The 20088-nt window shown below is 41.7% G+C and overlaps 1 protein-coding gene across 4 annotated transcripts in view; it reads left to right on the top strand.

Moving 5' to 3' along the window:
• usp45 (ubiquitin specific peptidase 45) overlaps positions 1-20088 on the top strand; it is a 140459-nt gene that overhangs the window by 18602 nt on the left and 101769 nt on the right. For all 4 annotated transcript variants that reach the window (XM_069887143.1, XM_069887139.1, XM_069887140.1 and 1 more), the window contains exon 5: positions 351-448. In XM_069887143.1, the coding sequence (XP_069743244.1) occupies positions 351-448 (98 nt within the window). The remainder of the gene's footprint in view (positions 1-350; positions 449-20088) is intronic.

The following is a 20088-nucleotide window of genomic DNA, read 5'->3' as shown; positions in this document are numbered from 1 at the left end:
AGTATCCCTTTTTAAAAATATTGTTATAATTGTTATATTTTATTATTAGTTACTGTTGTTAATCTCTTATTGTGCCTAATTTATAAAATAAACTTTATCATGCGTATGTATAGGAAAAAATATAGTATATTATAAGGTTTGGTACTATCTGCAGTTTCAGGCATCTGCTGAGGATCTTGGAACTTATCCCCCCGCGGATAAGGGGGACTACTGGACATAGTTTGCAATTGCAAGCCAAATGCTTAATTTATAATGGTCTCTAAATGAACATAACAAAAAAAAGTTAGTTTTGTCTTAAAGTAGATTATACACGATTTCAATTTTATAGAATCATTCTTTAAATTTTACAGGTGCTATGGATGTCAAGAGGAATTAATACCATACAATAAAAAGATTCTTGCTCCTTTAATGGATTTTCTGCAAAAACATGCTACAAAGACATACTCAGGTAATCTTGTATTTATTTCAGTCAATAGTTGAATAGAACTCTGCTATTATAATGTATTGAAGGAAAATTGAAGAAAATTTAGCTTTTATAATTTTCAGTGTTATATGGAAAATACAATAAAATGACATGATGATACAGGATATGAAGGACTATTAATATATTGGGATAAACAAACTTCTCTGAGCAATGGAGATAAAAAGGGATGGTCGATAAGGGCTTGTCCACTTTGTAAAATTGAGAAAATCAACTATGGCAGTGCTGGCACCAAGTACAGGTACACAATCCTTTATCCGGAACCCTTGGGACAGTGTGTTCCGAATTTAGGATTTTTCTGGATTTCGGAAAGCCAGATTTAAGCCAACCCGAATTGTGCTGCCATATCCACTCCACCCCTTCCAGTCGCGCTGCCATCTCCCCACCCCTCTTGACCACTCGACTCACGCTGTCAGTCTCCCCCCCAACTCCTCGCCGCCCGACTCTCGCTGCCATTCTCTCCCCCTCGCCCACCCGACTCGCGCTGTCAGTTCTCGCCCGCCTGTCTCACGTTGCCGGACTCTCTTTTCCCCACCCCCTCGCCCGCCCGTCTCGCGCTACCGGACTCTCCCCCTCACCCGCCCAGCTCACACTGACGGTCTCTCCCCCTCGCCCACCCTGCTCGTGCTGCCGGACTCTCCCCCTCGCCCACCAGGCTCGCGCTGCCAGTCTCTCTCCCCACTTGCCGGATTTTGATGCTTTCCGTATTTTAGATGTCCGGATAAAGGATTGTAAACCTGTATGTCATTGGACCTTTTCACACCTCATTGTAAAATGGATATTCCCTGGAAATTTTTCTGGAAACCTGCGGTGTGAAAAGATCGGCCCGGGAATTTTGAAAGAATCCATGGCCCTACCTCAGGTGAGCGATGACCCTAATTTGTCCCCGAGAAATTCTCAAGAATTCAGGATCTCCCAGGCCTTTCACACCATGGTCCATATTCCTGGGAATTTTTCCTCCCTGGCAATTTAGAGGAGTCCCTTCCCCAACCGATGACACGTTACACACTCACAGAGTAAGAGCAAGTCCTTCCACCCCTGTCCATTTGTCAATTATCGGCCCACTCCCTCCCTGCCTGTTTTTCGGTCTCTTGCCCGCCCACTTGTTCCCTCCCTCCTGCCCATTGGTCGCTCATGGGCTCCCTCCCTCCCAGCCATCCTTCCGTTGCCTGCCTGCTCCCTCCCTGGCTGTCCGTTAGTCGCTCGCTTGCCTGCTCCCTCCCCCCTGCCGTTGGTAGGTCAGTTACTCGCCCACCCACTCTCTTCCCCCCCCCCAAGACGTCAGTAGATCAGTCGCTCACCCGCTCCATCCCTCCCGTCCGTTGGTCGGTCAGTCACCCACCCACCCTCCAGTGCTTCGGGGCTACTTCAGCACATTGCAATGGTGGCACAATGCAGGATGAATGTCTGACTTTGTTGCCCACAACCCCTCACACACTTGGAACTACTTGGGAAATACAGCTGCATGAGAGATTGGTTAATGAGGTGGGCCATTCATCCTGAATTATCCTGCAGTCGTGACGAGATGAATCAACCTCGAAGTGCAGGCAGGCGACCGACTAACTGACGGGGAAGTGGGGGGAAGGAGGGAACAGATGAGCGAGCGACCTGCCGAACGAAGGGAGGGAGCCAATGAGCGAGTGACCTGCCGACCGAAGGGAGGGAGCGGACGAGCAGGCGACCTACCGATGGAAGGGAGGAAGTGGGTGGGCGAGAGACTTACCGACAGGAGGGGGTGGACGGGCGAGTGACCTACTGACGGAAGGAAGGGGGCGGGTGAGCGACCTATCGACGGGTGGGGGAGGGCAAGCGACCTACCGATGGGAGGGAGGTGGCGTGCAAGTGACGTACCGATGGGAGGGAAGGAGGGTGAGCGACCTTTTGACAGGAGGGAGCGAACAGGCAAGCAACCTATTGGAGGGGGCAGGCGGGTGAGCAACGGAGCGACCACTGGGAGGGGGCAGGCGAGCGATATACCGACGGGAAGGAGTGGGTGGGCGAGTGAAGTTCTGACGGCTGGGAATTTGGACCACGGTGCGAAAGGCCCGAGAAATTTCTCTTTGACAAAGTAGGGTCACCTCTTGTCTGCAGTGTGAAAATACCTACTGAGTAAGACAATTATTGTAGTTGGGGACTACAAGATCAGTTTAACATCACCATAAAGATGAGTGGTTCGTGACTATTCAGGATCAGTACTGAACATAGAACAAAAAACATCAGAACATAATACAAGCCTTTCAACCCATGATGTTGTGCCAATCTTTGGAAACTTACTCCATAACAATCTAATTTTTCCCTATCCCACAGCCATAACCTTCTATTTTTCTTATTTTCATGTGTCTATCTATGAATCCTTTTAATGTCCATATTGCACCAGACTCCACCACCATAGCAATGCATTCCAGGCACCAATCATTTGCTGAGTAAAAAACTTAACCTCTGACTTTCCTCCACTCACCTTGATATCCTCTGGTATTTTCTAATTTTGCCCAGGAAGAAGGTACTGCCTGTCCACACTATCTAAGCCCCTTATAATCCTATATACATATATAGAATCCCAAGTGTTCTATGCTTTTGCGAAGGATGACAAGAATGAAGGTTAAAGGAGGCAATAGGTGCCTGGAGGTAGAGGACGTTGGGGATATCCTAAATGAATATTTTGTTTCAGTTTTCACGAGAGAAAAGGACCTTGATCAGAGAGAGGTTGAAATAGAACAGGCCCGTGTGCTGGGCAGTGTGGAGTTTAAGGAAGTGTTGGATCTTCTTAAAACATCAAGATTGATAAATCCCTGGAGCTGGGCGCAATATACCCCAGGCTGCTGTGGGAAGTGAGAGAAGAGATAGGTTTGGCAGTAACTATGATCTTTGAATCCATCTTTGGCTGGAGGGAGGTGCCAGAGGATTGGAGAATGACAAATGTAGTCCCCTTGGTTAAACCAGTAATAAGGAGATTACTGGGAATTACAGACCAGTGAGTCTTAGATCAGTGGTGTGCAAACTATTGGAGAGGATTCTTATGGATAGGATCAATGAGCATTTGGAGAAGTTCAATCTACTCAAGGACTGTCAGCATGGCTTTGTGAAGGGAAGGTCATGCCTCACAAGCCTAATTGGGTCTTTTGAGGAGGTAACAAAATAAATTGATGAGGGTAGGGCAGTAGATGTGGTCTTCATAGATTTTAGCAAGGCATTTGATGAGGTCCCCCAATAGAGACTCATCCAGAAAGATGTGAGGCATGGGATCAGTGGAACCTTGGCTGTGCAGATAAAAAATTTGCTTGCAGGAAGAAAGCAGAGAGTAGTTGTGGAAGGAAAGTATTCTGCCCAGAGGTAGGTGACTAGTGGAGTGCTACAAGGATCTGTTCCTGGGCCCCTGCTCTTTATGATTGTTATAAATGACCTGATAATGAGGCAGAAGGATGGGTAAATAAGTTTGGAGATAACACGAAGGGTGGAGGAGGTTGTCAAAGGTTACAAGAGGATATAGACAGGATGCAGAGTTGGGCAGAAAAGTGACAGGTGGAGTTCAACCTGGATATGTGTGAGGTGATGCATTTTGGAGGACTAACCAGAAGGCTGAGTACAGGATTAATGGTCGGTTACTTGAGAGTGTGATAAACAGAGGAACTTTGGGGTGCAAATCCATACATCCCTCAAGGTCGCTGCACAGGTTGATAGGATAGTTAAAAAGACCTATGGGATGTGGGGATTCATTAATAGGGGGATTGAGTTCAAGAGTAGAGAGGTCATATTGCAACTCTACAATCTCTGCTGAGACTACACTTGGAGTATTGTGTTCAGTTCTGGTCACCTCATTATAGGAAGGTCCACATACTGTGTCAGGCATCTTTATTGTATACACCTGATAAATTCAGCCCCATCTATCCCTCGTGCAGTCAGTAGGTGCTGGTCAATATTAGGGAAGTTGAAATCACCCATAACTACAACCCTGCATTTCCCACACTATTCCAAAATCTGCCTACTTTTCTACTCCTAGATAATTGAGATGATCTATCTCATGTGTATTAGCATTAATTCTTAAAGACCGGTGCATAGAATCATCGAAAGATATAGCACAGAAATGAACTCTTTAAACCATCTCATCTATGCTGACAGTGATACCTTTCTATGCTGATCCTAGTTGCACACATTAGGCCTGTGAGCCTCTTCTTTTTCTGTTCAAATACCTGTCCAAATATCTTTTAAATGTTGCAATTGCAGGTGCTCCACCACCTCCTCTGGAAGCTGGTCCTGGATATTCACCACACTCTCTTTTTTTTCCAAAAAGAGAGAGCTTACCCAGAGAATATCTTTAAATTTTTCCCCTCTGACCTTAAATGTCCCCTCTAGTAAAGACTCCCCAGCCCTGAGAAAAAAAAATTCTATTTATATTCATGTAGATACACCTGTCTTTTTCTGATAATGTTATAAACCTCTCCATGTCAACCCACAGCCTCCAATGTTCCAGTGAAAATAAATACACCTTATTCTAATCTCTTCTAGTACCTGCAACTGCCTCCCCATTCCATGTAACATCCTTATGAATTTCTTTGGTGCTCACACTATTGCCACTTCATCTTTCTTGTGGTGTGGCAGTCAAAACTGTACTCCAACTGCTATTTAACCAATATTTTGTACAATTGAAACATGACATTTCCAATTCTCATGCTCAAATCCCTTGGCATATGAAAGCAAGCATATCAAATGTCTTTTTCACTGTCCTCTTCACTTGTCATGATTTTTCAGGGGAAGCCTAACTGTCTTTGCAAAGTGACCTCAACTGTGAAGATTCATTGAGAAACATTATGGTGCAGTTTAATACTTGATTAACTGTTGGAAGACATTGATAACTAATTGTTTATAGATTGCATTACCATGTATTTTAATTCACTGTCAAGGACCCTGACTAATCTGGGTAGTTTATTGGATATATTTGATGCTCCATTTGTAATGACCAATGCTGCAACAGTCTTTATCGCATTCAAAATGACATATGTGATAACATCAACAACATCATAAGTTACAGGGGAAGAATAGCCTTCAAATATTCATTTTGTAGTTTGGGATGGCTTTACTGAATGATCTTGGGAGGATGATTCTTTCTTTTTAAAATATTTTATTGAGTTCAATATAATCTCATATTCCATGCATGTTGCATTGACTTAACAGGAGGAAATATCAAAATGTATTTGTAATATTTAACAGGGAAAGATGCTCTAATCAACAGTTTCCCATTTTCCTTATTAATTGTTAATTAATATTATTAAGATTAAAAGAAAGTCACATGAATTACTTTATAAGCAATCTGCTAATATCGGTAAAATATCAATTAATATTATAGTCTAGGATCATCATGCTTAAACTCCAATTAATCCAATTAATTAAACAAAGAAATAAAAAGAAAAAAAGACCCTAAAAACTAAACTAACACTAATCTAGCCCCTCTAATCAAGGCTACTTATATTTTAAAAAAACAGAGAGGAAAAAAAAGAACAATGAAACTGGATTGGATCGCTACCTCCAAAAGCCAGACTGAGCATTGCCGGAGCAGCCCAACAGCCTAAAACTGCCAACCCTGATAATATTCTATGAATGGACCCCATATCTTTTCATACTGGAACTTTTTATCTTTTATATTGTATCTAACCATGATAATATTCTATGAATGGATCCCATATCTTTTCATTCTGGAACTTTTTATCTTTTATATTGTATCTAATTTTTTTACAAACTTAAATATGCCCATGAGTCAGTGGAACTTCCTCTTTCCACTTCATTAAAACACCTTAAGCACTTTCAGATGGCCAAAATCCCCCGATATAAAGCCGCATATTATGCACATATGTGGCTGTCGGGAGGCCAATTGAAAGCGCAAGAGGCGCATGCGAGACGAACTTTGTAACCCTCCTCCGGGAGGGATAATCGCCAGAGCACTGAGGTAGCCCCGGAACATGAATGCAGCCGCCTGAAAGCAGCTGTTGAGAGGATGACAGTCAGCTGGCAAGCGCCTGACAGCCCCCCTCCCAGCTGCCCCTGCCCCCTGGTGCGGGACGTCCCCACACTGATGCCGCTGCCCTGCTCTCTCCCCTCAGCCCATATTAGTCCCCACACAATGGGGCAGTGGGATCAGTGTGGGGACATCTCGCGTGGGACATTCCCACGCTGATAGCCCGTGCCAGCTGTCCCAGCTCTGACAGCCAGCCATCCCACCCCTGACAGCTGGTGTGCGCTCTGAGGTGCCTCCCGTGAAGCTGTCCCTTTCAGATGGCCAGCGCTGTGCTTTCAGTGCTGCCACCTGAACGACCATTCCACAGGTCTGAATCCGCTTCTGCAGGTGCATTCTTGGCGGAGAATGCACCTGAAGAAATCTCTTGCCTGGCTATTAGCATGCTAAAAGCTAAAACTTTATCCCAAGATGCAGACAAAGATATAGTCAAATCGTGAATAAAGCCAAGCAAGGCAATTAAAGGGCATGGATATATTAAAAATCATTGATAAGGATTGAAATTTTTTTCCCCAAAATTTTTCTAATTTGGAACGTTCCCAAAACATGTGTATTAGTGAGGCCTCTAAAATTTTACTCCTTTTGGCAATGGATCAACGTCAGCATAAAAACAAGATAATTTAAGTTTAGACATAGGTATTCTGTGTACCACTTTAAATTGTAATAAACAATGTCTAGTACAAAATGACAAATCATTAATCAAACTTGGAGTGGACTGCCAGTCCTCATCTGAAAAAAATATATTAAGATCCCATTCCCAATCATTTTTAATCTTAGCCATTGAGGTTAGTCTTAAATCCAATAAATTATATATATATGTGATATTAACCCACTGTGAATAAACTACAAATCAAAAAATATATCAAGAATATTTGAGTCCGTGATTTGAGGAAAATCTTGTAGTTTAGATTGGACAAAATATCTAACTTGCAAATATCTAAAAAAGGTCTATTGGAAAGCTTAAATTTAATTGACAATTGTTAAAAAGATGCAAAACTCTTAAAGATAAATAAATCTTTGTAACTTTTAATACCTGATCTATTTCCTTAAAACCTGCAGCAATAACAGAAGGTGGGAAAAAAGTCTCACCAGGGAAAAACTATTACAACCAAAACATTACCATTTATTTCGTCATTATCTAATTGTGAATCAGTTTGGAAAAAGATGATACAGCAGAACCTAAAAGTGCCAAACAATGATATTTTCCTAGAAAAATTCAATTCTATTTCTATCCAAGTCAGGTGACTTAATTAGTTGATCAAATTTTAATAGTAATTGTAAACAACGTATATTAATCGCCCAATAATAAACTTGAAAGTTTGACAGTAAAAGTCCTTTATTCCTCAACATTTTCTGAAGATGGGTTTTATTTATTTGTGGTTGTTTTCCCTGCCCTATACAAGAAGAAATAATCAAATCTAATGAGTCGAAAAATGGGAATAAAAATTGGTAAAGTTTGAAAAAGATACAGAAATGTAGGTAAAGTATTCATTTTAATTGAATTAATGCGTCCAATCATTGTAATCGAAAGTGGGGTCCGTCCAGATAGAGGGAGGATTATTCTAATAATTCTAAACCTATGTGTCTAAGCAATATCCTTATCACGTGTGAACAGCCTTGAGATTGTGTGTTAATCACTTGGTTGCAGAAGGCAATGTGTGCACATATGGTGATGAGAATAATTGGTTTCAAGCATAACAGGTCAGAATTAGAGTTGTCATAGGAGACTTTCACATTTCAGTCATTCCAGATAGAATTATTATCGTCTCTCTGCTCCTGTGGCATCAGCTGCCACCATAGCCAACATTTAACCTAAGCAGCCCTGCAGTTCTTTCTTTAATTGTATTGGGAATCAAATGACTTTTCAAGTGGTTGTCACTCATTCTGTAGAGTGCATTGTTAGCATTGCCTCATACTTCTTAAGTTTTGCATTTTACTTTTCTAATGTATGTTTCTCTTTCCATAACTGCTCAGTACATTTTGCTAAAGTAGTACATTTATCACTTCTAAAGCACTGATCCACCATGGTACCCTTAGTCTGGTTGTTTGTGGCCTTTGATACCCTCAGAATGTGTCCAACTTAACCTTTGCCGTAGCAATCATGCAAATTGTGAGCTTTATCTGAATCAGTGCAGTTCACTGGAAATGACTTCTCTTTTGCAATCTCATTTTTAGTTGCTAATTCATTAGATTCTGTGCTTTAGCGAGCTACACCTGCTTCCATGATTTAACTTCAAACCCAAAGGGGCAATTTTATTGAATATTTTAAGAATGGTATTTTGTACAAATGTCAATTGTGCAAAGCTGTAGCTTATGGTACTGGGAAGCCCCTTGTATCCGGCACCTATGGGGATTGGTAGATGCAGGATAAGTGAATTTTTCGGTAGCTTGAAATTGCATGTTGCCTGGTTGGCTAACTAACAGTGAGGTGTGTCAATTTTATGCTTCCATTTTTTTAAATGATTGAGCGGCACAGTTGGTGTAGCGATTAACGCAATACCTTTGGAGTGCCAGTGATCAGGACCAGGTGTTTTGAATCCCAAGCTGTCTGTAAGGAGTTTATATATTCTCCCCGTGTCTGCATGGATTTTCCCCAGAAGCTCCTTTATCCTCCCACCATTTGAATATGGACTCATGGGTCAAAAAAGCCCGTTAATGTGCTGTATGTCTACATTTTTAAATATTTTTTTTTAAATTGAATTTAAAATTTACATATTAGCGCAATTTATTTTGCTGGTTGTTTGAGGCTGCCAGTTGCTTGAATTCCAGATAATCGATTTTACTGTGTAATTACTGATCACACATTATGCGGATAGCAGTGTTGTAAATTTCATTTGTTGAGTTTCTGGGTGAAATGCTTGTCTGACTGTTGCCATACTTAGGACACATTTAGTTGGTAAACTGTCCTGATTCAAGAAGTTACTTGCTTGGTACAGAACTGGTACAAACTACATAATACAAAGACTGCTAGGCAATCACACAGGACTGACAAGCATTTGTTTCACCTACAGGAAAGATAACACCAACATTATCTCCACAAAATCTGTCAAATCAGCTGGCAGAATATCGGCCAACAACACTGCTTTCTCCCCGACATTGAGTCCTTAAATATAGTCACTTTGCTATGCTTCTGCTCTATTTGTAGCAGAGTCCATGTGCAACATCAACCTTATTGGTATCTTGCAGTTCACAGAATTAGGGTGGAAGCAAGTCATGCTTAATCACGAGGAACTACCTAAGAAAAGTTTTTTAAAAAATAGTACATTTTGGCCAGGTGGTTTATTTACACTTACATTTTTTTTAAACTGCTGAGATAATCAGTGATGTTCTTTAAACTCTCTGTTTACATTTGGAATGTTCTCAAAGTAGAGCTGCTTGTTTTCCTTATTCTGCATTTTCTATTTAACTCATGGCATATAATACGACTTATCATTGATTATACACAGAATATTTAACGTTATGTTTGTGTTGCACATTAAATTTTATATTCTCATAATCCATTTATAAATAGCATTCCATAATCTCATGTTAAATGTCCTGTTCCTAAAAAAAATAAATTCTACTTTGTTCAGATAATTGGTGATATTAAGTGTACTTGTGTAATTTTTAATCTTTAATTATGTAATGAGCAGAATAATCCAAAATTTCCTAAAACAACACCTCAGAAACAAAATTTCATGGCATCTGGTATTCGTTTAAAGGAAAGAGGTTGTATGTAGACTTCCCAAGTGATCTCTGCTGTAGTAGGCTTCAGCTGCAAAAATGTTCTAATTACATTATTGTTGCGTGAATGACTGGAGTAATTATATTATTCGGTTGAAATCATTCTTCCATCTCCATGCTGGGATCCCAAAAGAATGTAAACAGCTGCGAACAATGCATTGCCAATGCAGTGGCTCATAGTAACTAGCCCAATTTCATTTTGGGAAGTTGTCGGGGGAAAATGAGATCTCATTTGCTGTATAAAAAGGAGAGGCCAAGGTTTTTTTCTTACTCAAAGTGTGCCACCCAGAATGTTATACTCTTGGGTAGGATAGCAGACCAACTGTAGCTTTTCAGGTTGTAGTTTACAAAATCTGTGACAGGCAAAACAGGTGCAGAGCAGCTCATTTAACTATTATTGTACCTTATTTTCTAGTGTACAGTGTGAAATTATTGACTATGGTTCATGTTTTGTAATATTAATATAAATAGTTTTAATATGTTCCAATATAATTTGTATTCTAGATGCAAGTAATTTTCAGTAGAATTGATTTTCAGATTGGTATAGCAAGCTATTTGTTTTTAATTTAGTTTCATCTTTTACTTTCCAAAAACATGAAAAATGATACTTGATCATTCATCATATTCATATTTAGGAATCAACATTCATTTACTGGACATCATTTCATTAAGGTTGCAGCTAGTTTTTCCAACTGCTATTTCTTTCTGATTTTCATTTGAATCTGTCAGGGTGGGGTGGATAGGATAAGGTTCACAGCAGTCCAACTCATGCTTTTTGAAACTCAAAGGAATGCCAGAAAAAAATAACAAGCTCTACAAATAATATTGCACATAATGATTTGTGAAATTATCAATGGTATAATATAACTATTACACACTAATAAGACCTCTGTAAAACATTTTAACATTTAAGAGAATTTTCCCAACAGGTTGTTTACAGCTGCCTTGCAAGTTATCCTTTTAACTCTACAGATTATTTATGCTGTAATTCCAGATGACTTTAGACAGAATGTACCATGTGGCCATAGGTTATTCCATCTCTGACTATTTGCAAATTGATCTGAAGAACACATTAAATTTTAATTTTAGATGCTTATCTCTGTCTGTCTCTCAGCATTCATCATCCAAAAATCACACCATGATAATTTGATTCCTTCCCTTTCAACATTACCATTACCCGTGTGTGCTATGTAGGAATGTTTTGTATATCCAATCACTAACACCACACAGGTGCTTTAATGGAGAAATGTTTTTTTTTTAATATCAGAAGTCTAAAACTTATTAACAAATGATATGGAGGATTGTGCGAGATAGACTGGAGTCATCTTGTTATAAATGTGATTGTTGCTACTTTGGTGATGTCAAGGATTTCCTTTTCATAAGACCACAAGAAGTAGGAGCAGAATTAGGCCATTCAGTCCATGGAGTCTGTTCTTCCATTTTAATAATGGCTGATGTATTTTTTCCTCTCAACCCCATTCTCCTTCCATCTTCCTATAATCAATGTTACCCTTCCTGTTCAAGAACTTATTGACCTCTGTTAAATATACCCAGTGTCTTGGCCTCCACAGCTGTCTATGGTAACAAATTTCACAGATTCAGCATTCTCTGGCTGAAGGTTCAGCACTAACACAGTCCCACAGCACCTTAGGATAGGAATTTCAGTAAACACTTTGGTCAGGCTATGGTGCACTGTGACTAAAGCATACTGGCAGCATCTAACACAAAGGTCTGGTGTTAATCATTTAGAATCAGCATTAAACACTGTATATCAATGGTTGCATTTAAAGGACTGACACACTGCAATATGATTTCACATGAATGGCTTCCTTTTTATTTTGATCTTCCTCCTCTTATGTGCTTGAGAGAATTCCACTCTTGTCTTAAAATTCGCCTAACATCATAAATGTTTTTTATTTCATATGTTTAATAAACTAGATAGGCTAAAGGTAAAAATATGCCACATGCTTTAATGCTGCATCTCATTAAAAAGAAATAGAAACAAAATCTTTTTTTTAAGATGATGATGATATCCTGAGCAGAGAAGGTGGGGGAAAGGTGAGGACAAGAGGAACTTCATTCTTGTTCTAGCTGGGAGGAAAGAAGAAGAAAGCAGAAGTACGAGAAATAGATGAGATGTGATAAAGCAAGGTGTGGGTCTTAGAAGGAGAGAGTTTTCACAATGATGTTTTTAAGATGTCTTCCTCTTAGTTAACCATCTGCTACAGTTGGCATAGTTTCCCACCCTCCATGGACCAAATAGTCTTTTTTTGGGTGAAGCAGCAATTCACTTGCACTTGTGCTGATTATATGTTCTCATCTGCATCAAAGAAAGTAGTCCAGATGACTTCTTTGGAGAACATTGTTATCAACCTTTTTTTGTCCCCCCACCTAGGACTCTGCTCTGCTCAAAGTTTATAGACCCCATTCCCTTTGAAGTAGTCAAGTTCTGTACTTCTCTTCTACCAACTACATTAAAATATTGATATTACGTGCTTTTACTTTAATGTACCATGGCCTCCAGGAGGGACTGTGGGTCCTCCATTGAGAATGGCTGCTCTAAGCATGACCCTGAGCTGCCTTTTGCTTAAATTGTCGATCATAATTCCATTCTGACCTCTGTCTTTGGCCTCCTATGGTTATCCTTTGATGTCTGCTGTAGGTTGAAGGAACAATACCTCATCTTCCAGCTGGGTATGTTCCAACCCTTGGGACTTCATGTTGAGTTGAACAATTTTGGGTGAGTGATTTGGACGATCCCTCTTTTTCTCTGGTATCCTGTTTTTCTGTCTCTTACTGCTGCTGTGCCTTGAAGTAATTGTTACTCTGGTGTTTTTGGTCTGGACCCTACAATGGACATTCCCTCTGTTCTCTCCACCACCTCCTTTTCTGTTACTTTAAAATGAACTTGTTTCTTTCACTTTTCCAGTTCTGATGAAGGGTTTTTTTAGTCTTGATGACAATTCTCCTTGTTTCTGCACTGTTTCTGCTTTTTAAAAATATTTTATTTTTGATTTTCCAAAGACTCACGCAAATCCAATGTACATCAAACAAAATATTACATTGTAGCGACTGCTGTGGCAGCGTCCACACAGTGTGAGGGGGGAACCAAAGAGTGGCCAGCAGGGAGCTACACAGAAATGGAGGGTGGCTTAGCCAGCACATGTCGCTGGACGTGGGCTCCTTGGCAGTGAAGCAGTGAAGGGGAGCCCACGCCATCTTGGACCGGCCGCATGTTGTGGCATTTCAGCCCATTTACTCATGCGGTTGCTCGGCCCACTATACCACCCCTTCCCCCATCCCCCCAGAATCGTCACCACGCTGTGAGCAGTCTGATTTACAGTCTTTGTGCAGTCTATCTCTGTGTCTGACCTGGGGGTCTGGGGCCAGCAGTTCAGAGACTAGGTGGGCGACATTGAGGCGGTCGACTGTGAATCTGTCCTGTCAGCTGCCAATGTCCAGTGTGAAAGTCATGCTATCCCTCCACGGTGCTTTGAAATGGCCTTTGTATGGGCACTATAGCCTTGCTGTCCTCTGCGTATGAAAATGTAGTGGGTGGATTGCGTGGATTGCAGATCCGCTAGGTGGCGAGCCATGTCTGGACGACGGCGGGGAAGGCTTGTCTGCCCGTCTGTTCTCTCAGCCTGTGCAGGACATCTAATGCGCTGGTCTGTGGGCCGGCTGTCTCTTCGTGGTGCTCTATGTCATGTGACAGGTTGGAATCATGGAAGTTCGGTGCTAGAAAAGCCAAGAATTTGGCCAGTAAGGAGGGGTATTCATCTTGGTCCAAGGCGTGGATTCCTAAAGGCAGGAAAGAGGGTCTCTGAAGGATAAGAGGAAATGACTGGAAAATTGTGGTGTTTACCAACTGGCATCTTGTCATGTCTACCAGCAGTTCGTAAGCCCGGAGGAAGCTCTGAGTAGTGTATGTCTCACGGCCCTGATAGTGCACTCCCACTGGAAAATGGAATCTGCAACGTGGATGGTGACCAGGCGAGTACTATAGCTGGGAATGGAGGATCCATTGGCTGCTTGTAGGGGAAGGCCTTTGGCGTCGTGTCTTACCTCAAAGTACATGGGTGGGATAACACTAATCTCCGCGCCATTGTCAACAAGGAAATCCTTCTTCGTCCTCTGGTCTCTGAGGTAGAGTAGGCCTTTCTGTGCACCAACCACCAAGGTCACTAATGGCAGCTGGCTTGCCTGTTTCTCGCTGCCATGTTAGCTTTGGCAGAGGAGTACAAGCACAGAGCGGGTGCACCGCTGGGTGTTCTTACCCCACTGGTGGAAGTAGCAACAGTACTCGCTGTTCTTCTCCATGTGCCCTTTGCGTTGTTGCTGGGCTGTAGCTCCTGCTGGTACTTATGGTGGGCTGGGTGGGATGGCGGCACTGATCACATAGACTGGTTGCACGTGGAGGGAGCTCTACTGAGGCATGCAGAACAGCCTGACTGCCTCTTTGGCTATGAAGTGTGGAGTGCTGAACTCCATGTCTGAGACTGCCAAGAACGTGCACTGGTAGGTTTGAGAGGAATAGGACCTCGAGCAGGAAACAGTCTGTGTGCCCATTCGCCAGGGCCAACATGTTATGCATTAGCTTGGAGGGATTTCTGTCACCAAGGCCCCACATGTTGAGGATGTAGATGGCACGTTCATGCCAGCTGAGTTCAAGGGTGTTAAGGAGGAAACATCAAATCTGCTTGTACTTGCGCTCCATCGGTGGGTTTTCTATGAAGAAGCTTACTTTGGCAGCTGTGGCTGCATCCAGGGCGCTGACAACGTGCCAGAACTTTGTGTCCTCTGAAACAATTCCCCTGATGTGGAACCGGGACACAGCCTTCTGCAGCCAGTTCCTGGGCTGGTTAGCCCAGAAAGGCGGTAGCTGCATGCCCATTGCAGGCACTGCAACTGTGGATGTAGCTGGTTCTTGCATCCTCTTTGTTCGATGCTGGTTCCAAAAAACGCTGGAACCATCGGGGTCACCACTGTTACGACTGCTGCGGCAGTGTGAGGATGAACCAAAGAGTGAGTTTATTGGTTTAAATCCGCTGCATCTCTGCACTGGCCCACCCACTTCCAGTGACATACTCGCCGGTTTCCGGAAGTGATGTCACCGTGGCGTGGTGTCACTCTCTGGCCAGCGGGGCACTACGCAGAAGTGGAGGGCGGCTTAGCCCACACGTGTCACTAGGCTCGGACTCTTTCTCAGCAGCGAAGGGGAGCTCGTGCCATCTTGGACCATCCACGTGTTGCGGCAATTCGGCCCATTTACTTGCGTGGTCACTCGGCCTGCTGCAACATTCTCTTTCCACATAATATGATTTTAGAGTCCTTATTTCCCCTTCCTTACACCCTCCCTTAAATTATACTCATACCAAAATACAAACACACAAAAACCAACTAAACACCGACAATGACAATGATCCTCCTCGAAGCTAGAGGACCTTGGATGTTAAATAAAAGCAGGTAGGGATAAAAACAACGTCATCTGTGCCACATTAAATTCTTACTTTAGTTCTGTTTTTACAAGAGAGGATACAAATTACCTCCCAAGGTTGTTGGGAAACATGGAGACTAATGCAAGGGAGGAACTGAAAGAAATCAGTATCTCTAAGGACATGGTCTTGGGGAAATTGATGGGATTAAAGGCAGATAAATCCCAAGGGCCTGATAATCTACATCCTAGGGTACTTAAGGAAGTGGCCATTCAGATAGCAGATGCTTTAAGAATTATTTTCCAGAACTTGATAGACTCAGGATCAGTACCCATGGATTGGAGGGTAGCTAATGTTACCCCACTATTTAAAAAGGGGGGTAGAGAAAAAGCAGGGAATTATAGGCCGGTGAGCCTTGCATCAGTAGTGGGCAAAATGATGGAATCCATTATTAAGGATGTAATAGCGGAGCATATGACTAGCAGAGAAGGGATCGGACGGATTCAACATGGATTTACAAAAGGTAAATCATGCTTGACAAATCTATTGGAATTCTTTGAGATGGTGACAGGTAAAATAGATGGGGGAGAGCCAGTGGATGTGGTATACGTGGACTTCCAAAAGGCCTTCGATAAGGTCCCGCATAAACGACTGGCTTCCAAAATCAAGGCTCATGGGATTGGGGGCAAAGTATTGTTGTGGATTGAGAACTGGCTGGCAGGTAGAAGACAGAGAGTTGGGATAAATGGCTCATTTTCTGAGTGGCAGGCGGTGACCAGTGGGGTGCCACAGGGATCTGTACTGGGACCCCAGCTGTTCAGAATTTACATTAATGATCTGGATGAGGGGATTGGATGTAATATCTCCAAATTTGCAGATGACACTAAGCTAGGAGGGGTTGTGTGCACGGAAGAGGGGGTCAGGAAGCTCCAGTGTGATTTGGATAAATTGAGGGACTGGGCAGATACATGGCAAATGCACTACAATGTGGATAAATGTGAGGTTATCCACTTTGGTATTACAAACCGGAGGGCAGATTACTATTTGAATGGCAATAGATTAAGAGATGGGGAAGTGCAGAGAGACCTAGGGGTACGTACACCAGTCTCTGAAGGCAAGCATGCAGGTACAGCAGGCGGTTAAAAAGGCAAATGGTATGTTGGCCTTCATATTAAGAGGGTTTGAGTATAGGAACAAGGATACCTTACTGCAGCTGTACAGGGCCTTGGTGAGACCACACCTGGAGTATTGTGTGCAGTTTTGGTCACCTTATCTAAGGAAGAATGTTCTTGCAATGGAGGGAGTGCAGAGGCGATTCACCAGGCTGATACCTGGAATGGCAGGAGTTACTTATGAGGAAAGATTGCGCAAATTGGGATTGTACTCGCTGGAGTTTAGAAGATTGAGAGGGGATCTCATAGAGACATTTAAAATTCTGGCAGGACTGGACAGAATGGATGCAGATGGGATGTTTCCAATGATGGGAAAATCCAGAACCCAGGGCCATGGTTTGAGGATAATAGGCAAACCATTTAGGACCGAGATGAGGAGGAATTTCTTTACCCAGAGGGTGGTGAATCTGTGGAATTCATTGCCACAGAGGGCAGTAGAGGCAGGTTCATTAAATATATTTAAGAGGGAATTACATATATTTCTTCAGTATAAGGGTATTAAAGGTTACGGAGAGAAGGTGGGGACGGGGATCAGCCATGATCTCGTTGAATGGCGGAGCAGGCTCGAAGGGTCGAATGACCTACTCCTGCTCCAATCTTCTATGTTTCTATTCCCTATTTAGTACTCTTATTCCTTTATCTGCTGGGACGGATTGTTTCTTTTCTCTTATTTGGGGAGGGAGGGGAATGTGAATTATATCTCTACACCTTTATGCCTCAGATACGGTTGCCACATTTCAACAAATGTGTCATATCTCTTCTGTAAATTGAAGGTGATTTTCTCCAGGGGAATACAACACTCTATTTCCATATTCCATCATGCGATATTTAGCTAGGAGTTGCCCTTCCACATAACCACTATACACTTCTTGGCTACTGACAAGGCAACCTCCCACAAACTGAATTTGGTATTTGGAGAGTCTAAACTGTACTTCTCCAATGTCCTCTAGAAGGTACAACTCTGGATCCTGTGGAAAATCCACCTTTGTAATTTTTTCCAGAGTGTCCTCCAGGTTTTCCCAGAAGGATATCACCTTTTGTACACAGCCAGGTGGAGTGGACAAAGTTTCCAACCTCCATACTGCACCTAAAGCACATTTCCGAAATTTCTGGCTTTGACATGTAATTATGTCGGTGTGAGATATAACTGATGCAAGAAATTATATTGCACCAGCATGTGTCTGGCATTAACAATTCCCGTCACGCTATTCAAACAAATCTTTCCACCAATGTTCATCAATCGTTATGCACTGTTACTGCTTTCTCCTTCCAGTATTTTCTGGTTTGGTTTGGATCTGGAGTCTTACACTTATGAGAAATAAACTAATTTTTGCATTCTTTGCATACAATATAATTTTAAACTGCATTTAAAACAATAAGAAGGGTACGTAATGAAAATATGTAACAAATATTTAACAAATAGTCAAAAGTTTAAGCTGATATGCTCTCAATAATGCATCTCATGCAAATCTACTGCGTATATCTAATTTGTATTAAGAACTGTTATTTTGTATTTCTGGGAAACTTGCATTTCTATCTCTCCTATGTCTTTCCTCGACCGTATCAGTTACAAATTGTGATAGTTAAGAATAACCAGCCGGAAAATCATGGAGCATGTGCAAGAAGGAAATGTCTGAAATAACTGGTGTGTCTATAGTATACATAACTTGTAACCAGATCATTATTTCCGATCACTAATTATATTCATAATGTTTTCAAGAACCAGCAGTCTATTTCCCTCTGCACATCGAATAGTCAAGGAAATGTACCGAAGCAGCTGGTCATACAATCAGCAGTACATGTTTAGAATTTGGTTTACAGTACAATAAAAGGAACAGAGCTCATGCCAACTGTGCAGTCATCTCTTCACAGGAAGCAGACAAAACTCTTTTTACTGTACAGTGTCATCGAATGGCAGACCAATTAACAATAATTGAAAATGATAGTGAGCATATAAAAAATAAATTGGTTGTTCGTAGAGAAACTAATGTCAAAAATTATGTAGGGTAAAAATCAGAAATTTCTCCAGGACATTTTTTCTTAATTTATCCCAATGAAGATGTTTATATCGATAAGAAAATTGAATGAAAGATATTATTTCGTAATCTACTTCTAACAAGAGTGATACATTAATTCTGCCCTGTCCCTGGAGTAATTGGAGTTGAATCTTTCTATTTTCTACATGTGAAAGATAATCCGGGCAATTTCAATGGAAGGATATACTATTGCTTCAAGAATCAAGTATGGGACAAGATGAGTAAAAGCATATTGAGGATAATTCCAGTCGCAACCTTTTCTTACTGCTACCTTTGGGCTGAAGGTGCAGAAGCCTGAAGACTAGCACCTGTAGGTTCAAGAACAGTTTATTTTCAACAGGGATCAGCTGTTGAACCTCAGAGTTGAAACCAGGGACTGCTCCGACACCACAGAGGTCTGCTTACACCAGTGTTTCTCAACCTTTTTCTTTCCACTCACAGACCACTTTAAGTAATCCCTATGCCATCGGTGCTCTGTGATTAGTAAGGGAATGCTTAAGGTGGTCTGTGAGTGGGAAGGGAAGGTTGAGAATCACTGCTCTAGACCCAATTGTTATGGAAATATTTTGCTTGAGAAAAATTGTCATTGGTCCATTTCCTTTGGAGTTATAAAACTGTGCACACAACAAGTCAATTTAAAACAGTGATTTTCAAACTTTTTCTTTCCACTCACATACCATGTCAAGTAAAATCAGCACTCTGGCATAGGGATTGCCTAAGGTGGATTGTGAGTTTGGGGGGCATGGATTCCCTTGTATCAGTGACAATGAACAAATAAAGAGGAGCTGGAGGGATTCAGTAAGTCAATCAACACCCACAGAGAGAAATGGATAATCAATCTTTTAGAGTGATGTGTTTGATTTACATGGAGATATTTGGGGAAGGTACTTGAAGCATTTTTCTTTATCTTGGATATTTCCTGTGCAAGAATTTGGAGTAGAAGGCTTGTTTTGGGAGTGTGGTATCAGACAATCAGATGATGTAACTCAGCCATTGGAACTGGTTGAGTGACCAGAGCCCTGATGTTGAAGGATTTGACATTGAGATGGCATTGGTATTCACTTGCCTATCTTGCCAATAAATTTACAGAATTTTGTGGTGAAAAGTTTGTTGGTGCTTCACCAGTAGTGAAAAGGGGGAAGAGTACAGACCAACAGACAAAAGGTGTTAATTAGATACGATAGGAGGACAGAAAAGAATTGTGTTTGGCTCTGTGAAAAGAGAAAGAGAAAGAGAA

Source organism: Narcine bancroftii, chromosome 6 (genome assembly GCF_036971445.1).
Source record: "Narcine bancroftii isolate sNarBan1 chromosome 6, sNarBan1.hap1, whole genome shotgun sequence".
Classification (NCBI taxonomy): domain Eukaryota; kingdom Metazoa; phylum Chordata; class Chondrichthyes; order Torpediniformes; family Narcinidae; genus Narcine; species Narcine bancroftii.
The sequence above is the reverse complement of the archived record's forward strand: the minus strand, read 5'-3'. Positions and strand labels throughout refer to the sequence as shown.